The 16,815-nt window shown below is 43.5% G+C and overlaps 1 protein-coding gene across 1 annotated transcript; it reads left to right on the forward strand.

The window, feature by feature from the left end:
* Nucleotides 1-3,766: 3,766 nt before the first annotated feature.
* LOC112236679 (caprin-2) lies at nt 3,767-4,680 on the forward strand. Its single transcript, XM_024405278.2, has one exon. It carries the CDS (start codon nt 3,853-3,855, stop codon nt 4,519-4,521), a length of 669 nt encoding a protein of 222 aa, XP_024261046.1. The 5' UTR covers nt 3,767-3,852; the 3' UTR covers nt 4,522-4,680.
* Nucleotides 4,681-16,815: the final 12,135 nt, after the last annotated feature.

Genomic DNA, 16,815 nt, shown 5'->3' on the forward strand with positions numbered 1-16,815 from the left:
ACATTCTTATTGGCAGACTCAACAGCCTTGGTTTCTCAAATGAATGCCTCGCCTGGTTCACCAACTACTTCTCAGATAGAGTTCAGTGTGTCAAATCGGAGGGCCTGTTGTCCGGACCTCTGGCAGTCTCTATGGGGGTGCCACAGGGTTCAATTCTCAGGCCGACTCTTTTCTCCGTATCAATCAATGATGTCATCTGGCCCTTCTTTGGACACTGTGTTAACAAACCTCCAGACGAGCTTCAATGCCATACAACACTCCTTCCGTGGCCTCCAACTGCTCTTAAATGCAAGTAAAACTAAATGCATGGTATTCAACCAATCGCTGCCCACCCCTGCCCGCCCGTCTAGCATCACTACTCTGGACGGTTCTGACTTAGAATATGTGGACAACTACAAATACCTAGGTGTCTGGTTAGACTGTAAACTCTCCTTCCAGACTCACATCAAGCATCTCCAATCCAAAATTAAATCTAGAATCGGCTTGCTATTTCACAACAAAGCATCCTTCACTCATGCTGCCAAACATACCCTCGTAAAACTGACTATCCTACCGATCCTTGACTTTGGCAATGTCATTTTCAAAATAGCCTCCAACACTCTACTCAGCAAATTGGATGCAGTCTATCACAGTGCCATCCCTTTTGTCACTAAAGCCCCATATACTGCAACCTGTATGGTCTTGTTGGCTAGATGTTCGTCGCCAAACCCACTGGCTCCAGGTCATCTATAAGTCTTTGCTAGGTAAAGCCCTGCCTTATCTCAGCTCACTGGTCACCATAGCAGAACCCACCCATATCATGTGCTCCAGCAGGTATATCTCACTGGTCACCTCCAAAGCCAACTCTTCATTTGGCAGACTTTCCTTCCAGTTCTCTGCTGCCAATGACTGTAACCAATTGCAAAAATCACTGAAGCTGTAGACTTATATCTCCCTCAGAAACTGTCGTCAGCTGTTAGAGCAGCTTACCGATCACTGTACTTTTTAAAATCTTTATTTCACTAGCCAAGTCAGTTAAGAACAAATTCTTATTTTCAATGACGACCTAGGAACAGTGGGTTAGTGCCTGTTCAGGGGTAGAACAACAGATTTGTACCTTGTCAGCTCAGGGGTTTGAACTTGCAACCTTCCGGTTACTAGTCCAACGCTCCAACCACTAGGCTACCCTGCCGCCCCGTACATAGTGCATTTGTAAATAGCCTACCCAACTACCTCATCCCCATGTTGTTCTTTTTTTTTGCTCCTTTGCGCCCCAGTATCTCTACTTGCACATTCATCTTCTGCACATCTATCACTCCAGTGTTAAATTGCTAAATTGCAATTACTTCACCACTATGGCTTATTTATTGCCTGTATATAGACTCTAGCTGGGTAGGCCTGTCTGGCTGTGGAGGCCTGTCTGGCTGGGGAGTTCTGCCAGGGGAGACATGCCTGTCTAGCTGGGAGGCCTGTCTGGCTGGGGAGGCCTGTCTGGCTGGGGAGGCCTGTCTGGCTGGGGAGGCCTGTCTAGCTGGGGAGGCCTGTCTAGCTGGGGAGGCCTGTCTGGCTGGGGAGGCCTGTCTGGCTGGGGAGGCCTGTCTGGCTGGGGAGGCCTGTCTGTCTGGGGAGGCCTGTCTAGCTGGGGAGGCCTGTCTGTCTGGGGAGGCCTGTCTGTCTGGGGAGGCCTGTCTAGCTGGGGAGGCCTGTCTGTCTGGGGAGGCCTGTCTAACTGGGGAGGCCTGTCTAACTGGGGAGGCCTGTCTGTCTGGGGAGGCCTGTCTAGCTGGGGAGGCCTCTCTGGCTGGGGAGGCCTGTCTAGCTGGGGAGGCCTGTCTAGCTGGGGAGGCCTGTCTGTCTGGGGAGGCCTGTCTAACTGGGGAGGCCTGTCTGGCTGGGGAGGCCTGTCTAGCTGGGGAGGCCTGTCTAGCTGGGGAGGCCTGTCTGTCTGGGGAGGCCTGTCTAGCTGGGGAGGCCTGTCTGTCTGGGGAGGCCTGTCTAGCTGGGGAGGCCTGTCTGTCTGGGGAGGCCTGTCTGTCTGGGGAGGCCTGTCTAGCTGGGGAGGCCTGTCTAGCTGGGGAGGCCTGTCTAGCTGGGGAGGCCTGTCTAGCTGGGGAGGCCTGTCTAGCTGGGGAGGCCTGTCTGTCTGGGGAGGCCTGTCTAACTGGGGAGGCCTGTCTAACTGGGGAGGCCTGTCTAACTGGGGAGGCCTGTCTAACTGGGGAGGCCTGTCTAGCTGGGGAGGCCTGTCTAACTGGGGAGGCCTGTCTAACTGGGGAGGCCTGTCTAGCTGGGGAGGCCTGTCTGTCTGGGGAGGCCTGTCTAACTGGGGAGGCCTGTCTAACTGGGGAGGCCTGTCTAACTGGGGAGGCCTGTCTAACTGGGGAGGCCTGTCTAGCTGGGGAGGCCTGTCTAACTGGGGAGGCCTGTCTAACTGGGGAGGCCTGTCTAGCTGGGGAGGCCTGTCTGTCTGGGGAGGCCTGTCTGTCTGGGGAGGCCTGTCTGTCTGGGGAGGCCTGTCTGTCTGGGGAGGCCTGTCTAGCTGGGGAGGCCTGTCTAACTGGGGAGGCCTGTCTGTCTGGGGAGGCCTGTCTAGCTGGGGAGGCCTGTCTAACTGGGGAGGCCTGTCTAGCTGGGGAGGCCTGTCTGTCTGGGGAGGCCTGTCTGTCTGGGGAGGCCTGTCTGTCTGGGGAGGCCTGTCTAGCTGGGGAGGCCTGTCTAACTGGGGAGGCCTGTCTAGCTGGGGAGGCCTGTCTGTCTGGGGAGGCCTGTCTGTCTGGGGAGGCCTGTCTGTCTGGGGAGGCCTGTCTAACTGGGGAGGCCTGTCTAGCTGGGGAGGCCTGTCTAGCTGGGGAGGCCTGTCTAGCTGGGGAGGCCTGTCTGCTGGGGAGGCCTGTCTGTCTGGGGAGGCCTGTCTAACTGGGGAGGCCTGTCTAGCTGGGGAGGCCTGTCTAGCTGGCTATATTCTGGTTGAAACATGTATGGTTGAATGTCACCATGGAGCTAATAGATGCTCCATCATTGAATTCATGTTGACGAGAGGAATCACCTGAAGCCATTGCGTCTGGTCAGTTCTTTCAGTTTTGCTGTTAGTGTCCGCCTCCTTTTCAAATAAGCCCGCCTTGGAGGAGGGGCCAGAGCAGGAAGCAAGTTGTAGTCTTTCAGAAAGACGTCCAACGGCGTGATGAAACATCGACAACCTCATCTTACACCCACACAAACTCATAGTGTCAGTATAAAACAGAGCCTTGGAGAAGTGCCACGAAGCAGGACTATAGGTAAACACCCCCATCAATACACCAGAAGCTGTCATAGGGTGTATCGTTCAGCGCTATAAGCCCTGACCTGACTCCCTCCTGGGAAAATATGTGTGAAACACATCTCACTGTCATAGAAATGCCTCAGACATGATGAAAACAAGCCCAGATCCCCCCAGGGTGACATTCCCCTTTAAAGACCAATTTTGTCATTTGAAAAAGTGCCCATTACACAATTTGTTTGGTTAGAAATTTTAGATATACATTTTTTTCAAGGCTACTTACTGAACTTTTCTGTTTCAATAAAATACATCATTTGAATAACAAACATAATGGTGGAAATTCATATTTGGCAGCAAGATACTTTAATCTGAAGAGAAGACAAGTTAAATGTTAAATAAGGTTTATTGTTCTCTTACTTAAGCGACTGGCTACTCCATGTACTGGAGACAAACACTGTCCAAATATTTTTTTCCCACATTTCGCAACACTAGCGATAAAGAATTGCAAAATAAATGGAATGTACAAGGAGTGTCTGAAACAGCATCTACATCCTAGCTGAATAAAAACAGGCTGAGAAAACTCCAGAATCAACACAGGTTCCTAAATACAGGGAGAAATGAACACTGCTGCATTTCTGTTGGTTTCGCTGTGCTGCTGCTGCTGGCTGTCTGCGGCTCAACAAGAGACCAAAAAGACTGAAAATGAAGGTAAAGAATGCCAGACATCACAAGGCTCATGCTACCCTGACTTGTGCAAGCTGCTGAAAGACTTCGGTGTCATGGAGGAGAAACTGCGAACCACGGTGGAAAAACTGGGAGTCATGGAAACCCAGCTCAAAGTTAGCGAGAATCAACTTGAGGAACTGAAAAATAACGAGAGGAGGAAGGTGATCTTTTCGGCTGCCCTGGGCGGGAATGGGCACATCGGGCCAATCGACCATGACACTACCCTGATCTTCAAAAATATCATCACCAACATCGGCAGTGCCTACAATCCAAGTACAGGGGTATTTGCTGCCCCTATTGCAGGGGTCTACTACTTCAGTTTCTTCTACCATGCCGGAGGAAGTCAGACTAAATACATTTCATTGTTCAAGAATGGACAGCGCATGGTCACTTCCTCTGATCACCAGTCTAGCGGTGATGGAGCTGACAACGGGGCTAATGCAGTCACTCTACAGCTGGAGGTGGGAGACCAAGTGTTCATACGCCTAATGGCTAACACTCACGTGTGGGACTCTGTAAACCACACCACCTTCAATGGGTTCCTGCTCAAACAAGTGTGACGAAATACATTGGTAGCTCCGTCCTCTGCTTTCTACTTTTGGTGATGTTATTATTGTGAACAGCTAATCTTTCTCACATACTGTAACTCCTGTATCCTAATTCGTAATGTAATCTATATATCCATCATAGTGTATTCAATATAACCATCTAATCCATCATCATGTAGTCTATATGTCCTTTTTTGATGTATTCAGGCATTGTTCGTAAAATACATTGGTAGTCTAGCGCTGTTCTCTATTTTGTAGGTTGAGTGATTGCATCTATTATCTTCTTTTGTTTCTGATGTGATTACTGTGTGTTGATGTTGTTGCACTCTTGTTTATCACCATTGTTGAAAAGCAATAAAGTCTTTAAAAAAAGAGATGGAAATCATTTCTGCCTGATTCCAGGTTTTCACAATTGTTAATTAACACACGTTGGCTGAAACTACATTTCAGGTTCTCTAAACTATACATTCAAATCCCAAAACAGTTAGACAATTTCCCACAAACCCCACAGATGTCTTGCAAAATGAAACACAGCAATCTAAATCCTTCACTCTCAGCTCAAAATGAAACTCTGCTTACTAATGAGACACAGCTAAACATCAAATTAATCTAACTTGGTGACAAACGAGATCACGCTAATGTGACATATTCAAAACACTACTATTTCAGTGTAAAGATGAAGATTTTGTTGTTTTACTGTATTTCGTTGGTGTGTACTGAAAACAAGAAAGGAACACAAATGCACAAATGTAAGTTTTATATTTCAATATGACTCAATAGATGTCAAACAGCACACATACTGTAAAAATGCAAACATACAGTAAAAATAATTTGCATATTCAAATGAAGAAACATATGCCTATTTGTACTACTGTATTGTATGTAAGATCAATTGAACAGAATAGATAAAGAAACTGTCAAAACACAGTTAAATCAACATCATAAGTCCAGAAAAAAACTACTCCATTGCGAAAACAAAATGAGTCATGTCTGTTGTTTTTGTTCTGGTCCTTGGCTCGACAGCGGGGGAAATATCTTCTGGAATGACACATCCATCCCTGACAGGACTCTGCTGGAACGTCGCCACAGGCCTCCTCCATGGCCTTGAGAAGGGCCACACGTTCATGGGGTTTGCGATCATACAGCTTCCGCCATGCGAAAACAACACCTCAACGGGGTTGAGAAATGGTGAATATGGTGGGAGATAGAATTGTAAACCTGGGATGGTCATGGAACCAGGTGCGGACTTGAGTGTGTGTACTTAAACAAGTTAGTATGGTAGTATGGTGGTTAGGGTAGTATGGTAGTATAGTAGTATGGTGGTTAGGGTAGTATGGTGGTTAGGGTAGTATGGTAGTATGGTGGTTAGGGTAGTATGGTGGTTAGGGTAGTATAGTAGTATGGTGGTTAGGGTAGTATAGTAGTATGGTAGTATGGTGGTTAGGGTAGTATGGTGGTTAGGGTAGTATGGTGGTTAGGGTAGTATAGTAGTATGATAGTATGGTGGTTAGGGTAGTATGGTGGTTAGGGCAGTATGGTGGTTAGGTAGTATAGTAGTATAGTAGTATGGTGGTTAGGGTAGTATGGTGGTTAGGGTAGTGTGGTGGTTAGAGTAGTATAGTAGTATGGTGGTTAGGGTGGTATGGTGGTTAGGGTAGTATAGTAGTATGGTAGTATGGTGGTTAGGGTAGTATAGTAGTATGGTGGTTAGGGCAGTATAGTAGTATGGTGGTTAGGGTAGTATAGTAGTATAGTAGTATGGTGGTTAGGTAGTATAGTAGTATGGTGGTTAGGGTAGTATAGTAGTATAGTGGTGTGGTGGTTAGGGTAGTATAGTAGTATGGTGGTTCGGGTAGTATAGTAGTATGGTAGTATGGTGTCAGGGTAGTATAGTAGTATGGCAGTATGGTGGTTAGGATAGTATGGTGGTTAGGGTAGTATAGCAGTATAGTAGTATGGTGGTTAGGGTAGTATAGTGGTATGGTGGTTAGAGTAGTATAGTGGTATAGTAGTATGGTGGTTAGGGTAGTATAGTAGTATGGTGGTTAGGGTAGTATAGTAGTATGGCAGTATGGTGGTTAGGGTAGTATAGTAGTATGGTAGTATGATGGTTAGGGTAGTATAGTAGTATAGCAGTATGGTGGTTAGGGCAGTATACTAGTATAGTAGTATGGTGGTTAGGGTAGTATGGTAGTATGGTAGTATGGAAGTATGGTGGTTAGGGTAGTATGGTAGTATGGTGGTTAGGGTAGTATGGTGGTTAGGGTAGTATGGTAGTATGGTAGTATGGTGGTTAGGGTAGTATGGTGGTTAGGGTAGTATAGTAGTATGGTGGTTAGGGTAGTATAGTAGTATGGTGGTTCGGGTAGTATAGTAGTATGGTAGTATGGTGTCAGGGCAGTATAGTAGTATGGCAGTATGGTGGTTAGGGTAGTATGGTGGTTAGGGTAGTATAGTAGTATAGTAGTATGGTGGTTAGGGTAGTATAGTAGTATGGTGGTTAGAGTAGTATAGTGGTATAGTAGTATGGTGGTTAGGGTAGTATAGTAGTATGGTGGTTAGGGTAGTATAGTAGTATGGCAGTATGGTGGTTAGGGTAGTATAGTAGTATGGTAGTACGATGGTTAGGGTAGTATAGTAGTATAGCGGTATGGTGGTTAGGGTGGTATACTAGTATAGTAGTATGGTGGTTAGGGTAGTATGGTGGTATGGTAGTATGGTGGCTAGGGTAGTATGGTAGTATGGTGGTTAGGGTAGTATGGTGGTTAGGGTAGTATGGTAGTATGGTAGTATGGTGGTTAGGGTAGTATGGTGGTTAGGGTAGTATAGTAGTATGGTGGTTAGGGTAGTATAGTAGTATGGTAGTATGGTGGGTAGGGTAGTATGGTGGTTAGGATAGTATAGTAGTATGGTAGTATGGTGGTTAGGGTAGTATGGTGGTATGGTAGTATGGTAGTATGGTAGTATGGTGGTTAGGGTAGTATGGTAGTATGGTGGTTAGGGTAGTATGGTAGTATGGTGGTTAGGGTAGTATGGCGGTATGGTAGTATGGTAGTATGGTAGTATGGTGGTTAGGGTAGTATGGTAGTATGGTAGTATGGTGGTTAGGGTAGTATGGTAGTATGGTGGTTAGGGTAGTATGGTGGTATGGTAGTATGGTAGTATGGTGGTATGGTAGTATGGTAGTATGGTAGTATGGTGGTTAGGGTAGTATGGTAGTATGGTGGTTAGGGTAGTATGGTGGTTAGGGTAGTATGGTAGTATGGTAGTATGGTGGTTAGGGTAGTATGGTGGTTAGGGTAGTATAGTAGTATGGTGGTTCGGGTAGTATAGTAGTATGGTAGTATGGTGTCAGGGCAGTATAGTAGTATGGCAGTATGGTGGTTAGGATAGTATGGTGGTTAGGGTAGTATAGTAGTATAGTAGTATGGTGGTTAGGGTAGTATAGTAGTATGGTGGTTAGAGTAGTATAGTGGCATAGTAGTATGGTGGTTAGGGTAGTATAGTAGTATGGTGGTTAGGGTAGTATAGTAGTATGGCAGTATGGTGGTTAGGGTAGTATAGTAGTATGGTAGTATGATGGTTAGGGTAGTATAGTAGTATAGCAGTATGGTGGTTAGGGTAGTATACTAGTATAGTAGTATGGTGGTTAGGGTAGTATGGTGGTATGGTAGTATGGTAGTATGGTAGTATGGTGGTTAGGGTAGTATGGTAGTATGGTGGTTAGGGTAGTATGGTGGTTAGGGTAGTATGGTAGTATGGTAGTATGGTGGTTAGGGTAGTATGGTGGTTAGGGTAGTATAGTAGTATGGTGGTTAGGGTAGTATAGTAGTATGGTAGTATGGTGGGTAGGGTAGTATGGTGGTTAGGATAGTATAGTAGTATGGTAGTATGGTGGTTAGGGTAGTATGGTAGTATGGTGGTTAGGGTAGTATGGTGGTATGGTAGTATGGTAGTATGGTAGTATGGTGGTTAGGGTAGTATGGTAGTATGGTAGTATGGTGGTTAGGGTAGTATGGTAGTATGGTGGTTAGGGTAGTATGGTGGTATGGTAGTATGGTAGTATGGTGGTATGGTAGTATGGTAGTATGGTAGTATGGTGGTTAGGGTAGTATGGTAGTATGGTGGTTAGGGTAGTATGGTAGTATGGTGGTTAGGGTAGTATGGTGGTATGGTAGTATGGTAGTATGGTGGTATGGTAGTATGGTAGTATGGTAGTATGGTGGTTGGGGTAGTATGGTAGTATGGTGGTTAGGGTAGTATGGTAGTATGGTGGTTAGGGTAGTATGGTAGTATGGTGGTTAGGGTAGTATGGTAGTATGGTGGTTAGGGTAGTATGGTAGTATGGTGGTTAGGGTAGTATGGTAGTATGGTGGTTAGGGTAGTATGGTAGTATGGTGGTTAGGGTAGTATGGTAGTATGGTGGTTAGGGTAGTATGGTGCCGCCTGAAATTGGGACAAGGGTTGAGTAGAAAAAACTCTATTTCTTGGAAATTGTTTTCTTACAGGTTTATGTAGAGTGTGTGCATCCTGCTCTGATAACCACTCATTCACTTTAGCATCGCTTAACCGGAATCCAGGATACCATTTTCCTGAAACACACACATACAAACAAAACCACAACACAGGAACTGGGGAACGTAACACCTGGCTATCCGTAAAAAGAGAAAATGGTGCCGTCTGGTTTGCTTAATATACAGAGCCGTAGGAAAGTATTCAGACTCCTTGACCTTTTCCACATTTTGTTACGTTACAGCCTTATTCTAAAATAGGTTCAATGTTTTTTTCCCTCTCATCAATCTACACACAATACCCAATAATAACAAATCAATAACAGGTTTTTAGAAATGTTTTGCAAATGTATTAAAAATAAAAAGTATTCTTGAGTATGACGCTACAAGCTTGGCACACCTGTATTTGGGAGGTTTCTCCCATTCTTCTCTGCAGATCCGCTCAAGCTCTGTCAGGTTGGCTGGGGAGAGTCGCTGCACAGCTATTTTCAGGTCTCTCCAGAGATGTTTGACCGGGTTCAAGTCCGGGCTCTGGCTGGGCCACTCAAGGACATTCAGAGACTTGTCCCGAAGCCACTCTTGCATTGTCTTGGCTGTGTGCATAGGGTTGTTGTCCTACTCTTTTCATCTTTCCCTCGATCCTGACTAGTCTCCCAGTCCCTGCCGTATAGAACAGTATAGAAACTAGACTACAGGAACAGGATAGAAACTAGACTACAGGATAGAAACTAGACTACAGGAACAGAAACTAGACTACAGGAACAGAAACTAGACTACAGGAACAGTATAGAAACTAGACTACAGGAACAGGATAGAAACTAGTCTACAGGAACAGTATAGAAACTAGACTACAGGAACAGTATATAAACTAGACTACAGTGTAGGAACTAGACTACAGGAACAGTATATAAACTAGACTACAGTGTAGAAACTAGTCTACAGGAACAGTATAAGAACTAGACTACAGGAACAGTATAGAAACTAGACTACAGGAACAGTATAGAAACTAGACTACAGGAACAGTATAGAAACTAGACTACAGGAACAGTATAGAAACTAGACTACAGGAACAGTATAGAAACTAGACTACAGGAACAGTATAGAAACTAGACTACAGGAACAGTATAAGAACTAGACTACAGGAACAGTATAGAAACTAGACTACAGGAACAGTATAGAAACTAGACTACAGGAACAGTATATAAACTATACCACGGTATATAAACTAGACTACAGTATAAGAACTAGACTACAGGAACAGTATATAAACTAGACTACAGTATAAGAACTAGACTACAGGAACAGTATAGAAACTAGACTACAGGAATAGAAACTAGACTACAGGAACAGTACAGAAACTAGACTACAGGAACAGTATAGAAACTAGACTACAGGAACAGTATAAGAACTAGACTACAGGAACAGTATAGAAACTAGACTACAGGAACAGTATAGGAACTAGACTACAGGAACAGTATAGAAACTAGACTACAGTATAGAAACTAGACTACAGGAACAGTATAGAAACTAGACTACAGTATAGAAACTAGACTACAGGAACAGTATAGAAACTAGACTACAGGAACAGTATAGAAACTAGACTACAGGAACAGTATAGAAACTAGACTACAGGAACAGTATAGAAACTAGACTACAGTATAGAAACTAGACTACAGTGTAGAAACTAGACTACAGGAACAGTATAGAAACTAAACTACAGGAACAGTATAAGAACTAGACTACAGGAACAGTATAGAAACTAGACTACAGGAACAGTATAGGAACTAGACTACAGGAACAGTATAGAAACTAGACTACAGTATAGAAACTAGACTACAGTGTAGAAACTAGACTACAGGAACAGTATAGAAACTAGACTACAGTATAGAAACTAGACTACAGGATAGAAACTAGACTACAGGAACAGAAACTAGACTACAGGAACAGTATAGAAACTAGACTACAGGAACAGGATAGAAACTATTCTACAGGAACAGTATAGAAACTAGACTACAGGAACAGTATATAAACTAGACTACAGTGTAGGAACTAGACTACAGGAACAGTATAGAAACTAGACTACAGGAACAGTATAGAAACTAGACTACAGGAACAGTATAAGAACTAGACTACAGGAACAGTATAGAAACTAGACTACAGGAATAGAAACTAGACTACAGGAACAGTATAGAAACTAGACTACAGGAACAGTATAGAAACTAGACTACAGGAACAGTATAAGAACTAGACTACAGGAACAGTATAGGAACTAGACTACAGGAACATTATAAGAACTAGACTACAGGAACAGTATAGAAACTAGACTACAGGAACAGTATATAAACTAGACCACAGTATATAAACTAGACTACAGTATAATAACTAGACTACAGGAACAGTATAGAAACTAGACTACAGTATAGAAACTAGACTACAGGAACAGTATAGAAACTAGACTACAGGAACAGTATAGAAACTAGACTACAGGAACAGTGTAGAAACTAGACTACAGGAACAGTATAGGAACTAGACTACAGGAACAGTATAGAAACTAGACTACAGGAACAGTATAGAAACTAGACTACAGGAACAGTATAGAAACTAGACTACAGGAACAGTATAGAAACTAGACTACAGGAACAGTATAGAAACTAGACTACAGGAACAGTATAGAAACTAGACTACAGGATAGAAACTAGACTACAGGAAAAGTATAGAAACTAGACTACAGGAACAGTATAGTAACTAGACTACAGGAACAGAAACTAGACTACAGGAACAGTATAGAAACTAGTCTACAGGAACAGTATAGAAACTAGACTACAGGAACAGAAACTAGACTACAGGATAGAAACTAGACTACAGGAACAGAAACTAGACTACAGGAACAGTATGGAAACTAGACTACAGGAACAGAAACTAGACTACAGGATAGAAACTAGACTACAGGAACAGAAACTAGACTACAGGAACAGTATAGAAACTAGACTACAGGAACAGTATAGAAACTAGACTACAGGAACAGAAACTAGACTACAGGAACAGTATAGAAACTAGACTACAGGAACAGTATAGAAACTAGACTACAGGAACAGTATAGAAACTAGACTACAGGAACAGTATAGAAACTAGACTACAGGAACAGTATAGAAACTAGACTACAGGAACAGTATAGAAACTAGACCACAGTATAGAAACTAGACTACAGGAACAGTATAGAAACTAGACTACAGGAACAGTATAGAAACTAGACTACAGGAACAGTATAGAAACTAGACTACAGGAACAGTATAGAAACTAGACTACAGGAACAGTATAGAAACTAGACTACAGGAACAGCATAGAAACTAGACTACAGGAACAGTATAGAAACTAGACTACAGGAACAGTATAGAAACTAGACCACAGTATAGAAACTAGACTACAGGAACAGTATAGAAACTAGACTACAGGAACAGTATAGAAACTAGACTACAGGAACAGTATAGAAACTAGACTACAGTGTAGGAACTAGACTACAGGAACAGTATAGAAACTAGACTACAGGAACAGTATAAGAACTAGACTACAGTGTAGGAACTAGACTACAGGAACAGTATAGAAACTAGACTACAGGAACAGTATAAGAACTAGACTACAGTGTAGAAACTAGCCTACAGGAACAGTATAGAAACTAGACTACAGGAACAGTATAAGAACTAGACTACAGGAACAGTACAGAAACTAGACTACAGGAACAGTATAGAAACTAGACTACAGGAACAGTATAAGAACTAGACTACAGGAACAGTACAGAAACTAGACTACAGGAACAGTATAGAAACTAGACTACAGGAACAGTATAGAAACTAGACTACAGGAACAGTATAGAAACTAGACTACAGGATAGAAACTAGACTACAGGAACAGTATAGAAACTAGACTACAGGAACATAAACTAGACTACAGGATAGAAACTAGACTACAGGAACAGTATAGAAACTAGACTACAGGAACAGTATAGAAACTAGACTACAGGAACAGTATAGAAACTAGACTACAGGATAGAAACTAGACTACAGGAACAGTATAGTAACTAGACTACAGGAACAGAAACTAGACTACAGGAACAGTATAAAAACTAGTCTACAGGAACAGGATAGAAACTAGACTACAGGAACAGAAACTAGACTACAGGATAGAAACTAGACTACAGGAACAGAAACTAGACTACAGGAACAGTATAGAAACTAGACTACAGGAACAGAAACTATACTACAGGATAGAAACTAGACTACAGGAACAGAAACTAGACTACAGGAACAGTATAGAAACTAGACTACAGGAACAGTATAGAAACTAGACTACAGGAACAGGATAGAAACTAGACTACAGGAACAGTATAGAAACTAGACTACAGGAACAGTATATAAACTAGACTACAGGATAGAAACTAGACTACAGGAACAGTATAGAAACTAGACTACAGGAACAGTATAGAAACTAGACTACAGGAACAGAAACTAGACTACAGGATAGAAACACTGTGGGACTGTGTTGACCACTAACCACTAGATCAACCTGTTGAGGGACATGTGTAGTCCAGAGGGGACTGTGTTGACCACTAGACCAACCTGTTGAGGGACATGTGTAGTCCAGAGGGGACTGTGTTGACCACTAACCACTAGATCAACCTGTTGAGGGACATGTGTATCCAGAGGGGACTGTGTTGACCACTAGACCAACCTGTTGAGGGACATGTGTAGTCCAGAGGGGACTGTGTTGACCACTAACCACTAGACCAACCTGTTGAGGGACATGTGTAGTCCAGAGGGGACTGTGTTGACCACTAACCACTAGACCAACCTGTTGAGGGACATGTGTAGTCTGAGGGTAGTTTTAACCTTCCTGAGGCTGAGGCTGGTTTTATCCTTCCTGAGTCTGAGGGTGGTTTTATCCTTCCTAAGTCCGAGGGTGGTTTGACATCTCCCTAAGTCTGAGGCTGTTTTTTTTTAACCTTCCTAAGTCTGAGGGTGGTTTGACATCTTCCTGAGTCTGAGGGTACTTTGACATCTTCCTGAGTCTGAGGGTGGTTTGACATCTTCCTAAGTCTGAGGGTGATTTGAACCTTCCAAAGTCTGAGGGTAGTTTTAACCTTCCTGAGTCTGAGGGTAGTTTGACATCTTCCTGAGTCTGAGGGTGGTTTGATCCTTCCTAAGTCTGAGGGTAGTTTGACATCTTCCTGAGTCTGAGGGTGGTTTGACATCTTCCTAAGTCTGAGGGTAGTTTGACATCTTCCTAAGTCTGGGTGATTTTAGCCTTCCTAAGTCTGAGAGTGGTTTGACACCTTCCTAAGTCTGAGGGTAGTTTGACATCTTCCTGAGTCTGGGTGATTTTAGCCTTCCTAAGTCTGAGAGTGGTTTGACATCTTCCTAAGTCTGAGGGTGATTTTAACCTTCCAAAGTCTGAGGGTAGTTTTAACCTTCCTAAGTCTGAGGGTAGTTTTAACCTTCCTAAGTCTGAGGGTAGTTTTAACCTTCCTAAGTCTGAGGGTAGTTTTAACCTTCCTAAGTCTGGGTGGTTTTAACCTTCCTAAGTCTGGGTGGTTTTAACCTTCCTAAGTCTGAGGGTGATTTGAACCTTCCTAAGTCTGGGTGGTTTTAACCTTCCTAAGTCTGAGAGTGGTTTGACATCTTCCTAAGTCTGAGGGCAGTTTTAACCTTCCTAAGTCTGGGTGGTTTAACCTTCCTAAATCTGGGTGGTTTTAACCTTCCAAAGTCTGAGGGTGATTTGAACCTTCCTAAGTCTGAGGGTGGTTTTAACCTTCCAAAGTCTGAGGGTGATTTGAACCTTCCAAAGTCTGAGGGTGATTTGAACCTTCCAAAGTCTGAGGGTGATTTGAACCTTCCAAAGTCTGAGGGTGGTTTGAACCTTCCAAAGTCTGAGGGTGATTTGAACCTTCCAAAGTCTGAGGGTGATTTGAACCTTCCAAAGTCTGAGGGTGATTTGATCCTTCCTAAGTCTGAGGGTACTTTGACATCTTCCTGAGTCTGTTGGTGGTTTGACATCTTCCTAAGTCTGATGGTAGTTTGACATCTTCCTAAGTCTGAGGGTAGTTTGACATCTTCCTAAGTCAACCCTAAGTCAACCCCTAACCCTAACCCTGATAGCCAACAGTAGGTAGAGGAGAGACTGAGCAGGGTAGGACCTTACCTATCGAAGGCAGACTCTGTGCTGATAGCCAACAGTAGGTAGAGGAGAGACTGGGCAGGGTAGGACCTTACCTGTCGAAGGCAGACACTGTGCTGATAGGCAGCAGTAGGTAGAGGAGAGACTCTGCACAGGCATAGAGACTACATTAACAACCTTATCTATATATAGAAAGAAATATGGCATAACCCTCGACCTTTGCACAGTGACCAGAACTTATAAATGAGCCTAGGTAGGTAGGGAGACAGTATCTTCCTACAGCCATGTCTATCAGGCAAATATTTGTTTATTGCAAAACCAGCTTCAGTTTTAGAGATTTACAACAGTATATTGTCGTATTATTGTTTCTCCTCACTGTTTGCTAGTAAACTTAGCTAGCTAGCTGGATATACAATACTTGTTATTTACATCTGTTTGAATCCTATCTTGTTTTGTAAGGTCATAATCCATAACCAAAGTTAACCAATGATGTAACAAAGCTAGCTAGTCAGCACCTCTACACTAAATCATTTTCTATGGGTGTGCACCAGCTCATGCTTTTTACATCGCTAGCTAGCTACACATGTTTGCTAACAAGTTACAAATGCGAGGCGTGGTGCATAACAAGTTAGCAGGGGCCAGTCTAACTAGCTAGCCAACTCCATTCATGTGTTAAGCATTTGCTGGTAAACCTAGCTATAGGTGGTGGCTGGTTATAACGTTATATCTTGCTGTTTAGTAGCTAGCCATATCTATGACTAAAAAGAAACAAGGTTTTACAATCGAAATAAACAAGATCTCAGATTGTAAAACCTCTTCTCTTTTTAGTCATAGATATGGATAATGTAGTTAGCTACATAGCTAGTTAAGCTATCAAACAGAAATATCATTTGATTTCCCCTAACTGTAAAACAATAGTATGTTAGCCAGCAACGTTTACTAGATTGATGGCTTGCAGGAAAAAATAACTTACTTAGCAAGGCACCGTATTTGTTATCTGCCCTCTTGGTTCTGGCATCGGCTGTAGCTGAGCTTCTAACACTAGCTAATGTTAACTCCAACTCTGCACCTCAGTCACGCTCAAGGTCCTAAACGACATCATAAACGCCATCGACAAAAGACAATACTGTGCAGCCGTATTCATCGACCTGGCCAAGGCATTCGACTCTGTCAATCATCACACTCTTATCGGCAGACTCAACAGCCTTGGTTTCTCAAATGAATGCCTCGCCTGGTTCACCAACTACTTCTCAGATAGAGTTCAGTGTGTCAAAACGGAGGGCCTGTTGTCCGGACCTCTGGCAGTCTCTATGGGGGTGCCACAGGGTTCAATTCTCAGGCCGACTCTTTTCTCCGTATCAATCAATGATGTCATCTGGCCCTTCTTTGGACACTGTGTTAACAAACCTCCAGACGAGCTTCAATGCCATACAACACTCCTTCCGTGGCCTCCAACTGCTCTTAAATGCAAGTAAAACTAAATGCATGCTCTTCAACAGATTGCTGCCCGCACCCGCCTGCCAGTCTAGCATCACTATTCTGGATGGTTCTGACTTAGAATATGTGGACAACTACAAATACCTAGGGGTCTGGTTAGACTGTAAACTCTCCTTCCAGACTCACATCA

The sequence above is a fragment of the Oncorhynchus tshawytscha genome, linkage group LG03, assembly GCF_018296145.1.
Source record: "Oncorhynchus tshawytscha isolate Ot180627B linkage group LG03, Otsh_v2.0, whole genome shotgun sequence".
NCBI classification, from domain to species: Eukaryota; Metazoa; Chordata; class Actinopteri; order Salmoniformes; family Salmonidae; genus Oncorhynchus; species Oncorhynchus tshawytscha.

Coding starts and splice junctions, on each gene's coding strand:
- LOC112236679 (XM_024405278.2), top strand. CDS start 3,853: ATGAACACTGCTGCATTTCTGTTGGTTTCGCTGTGCTGCTGCTGCTGG.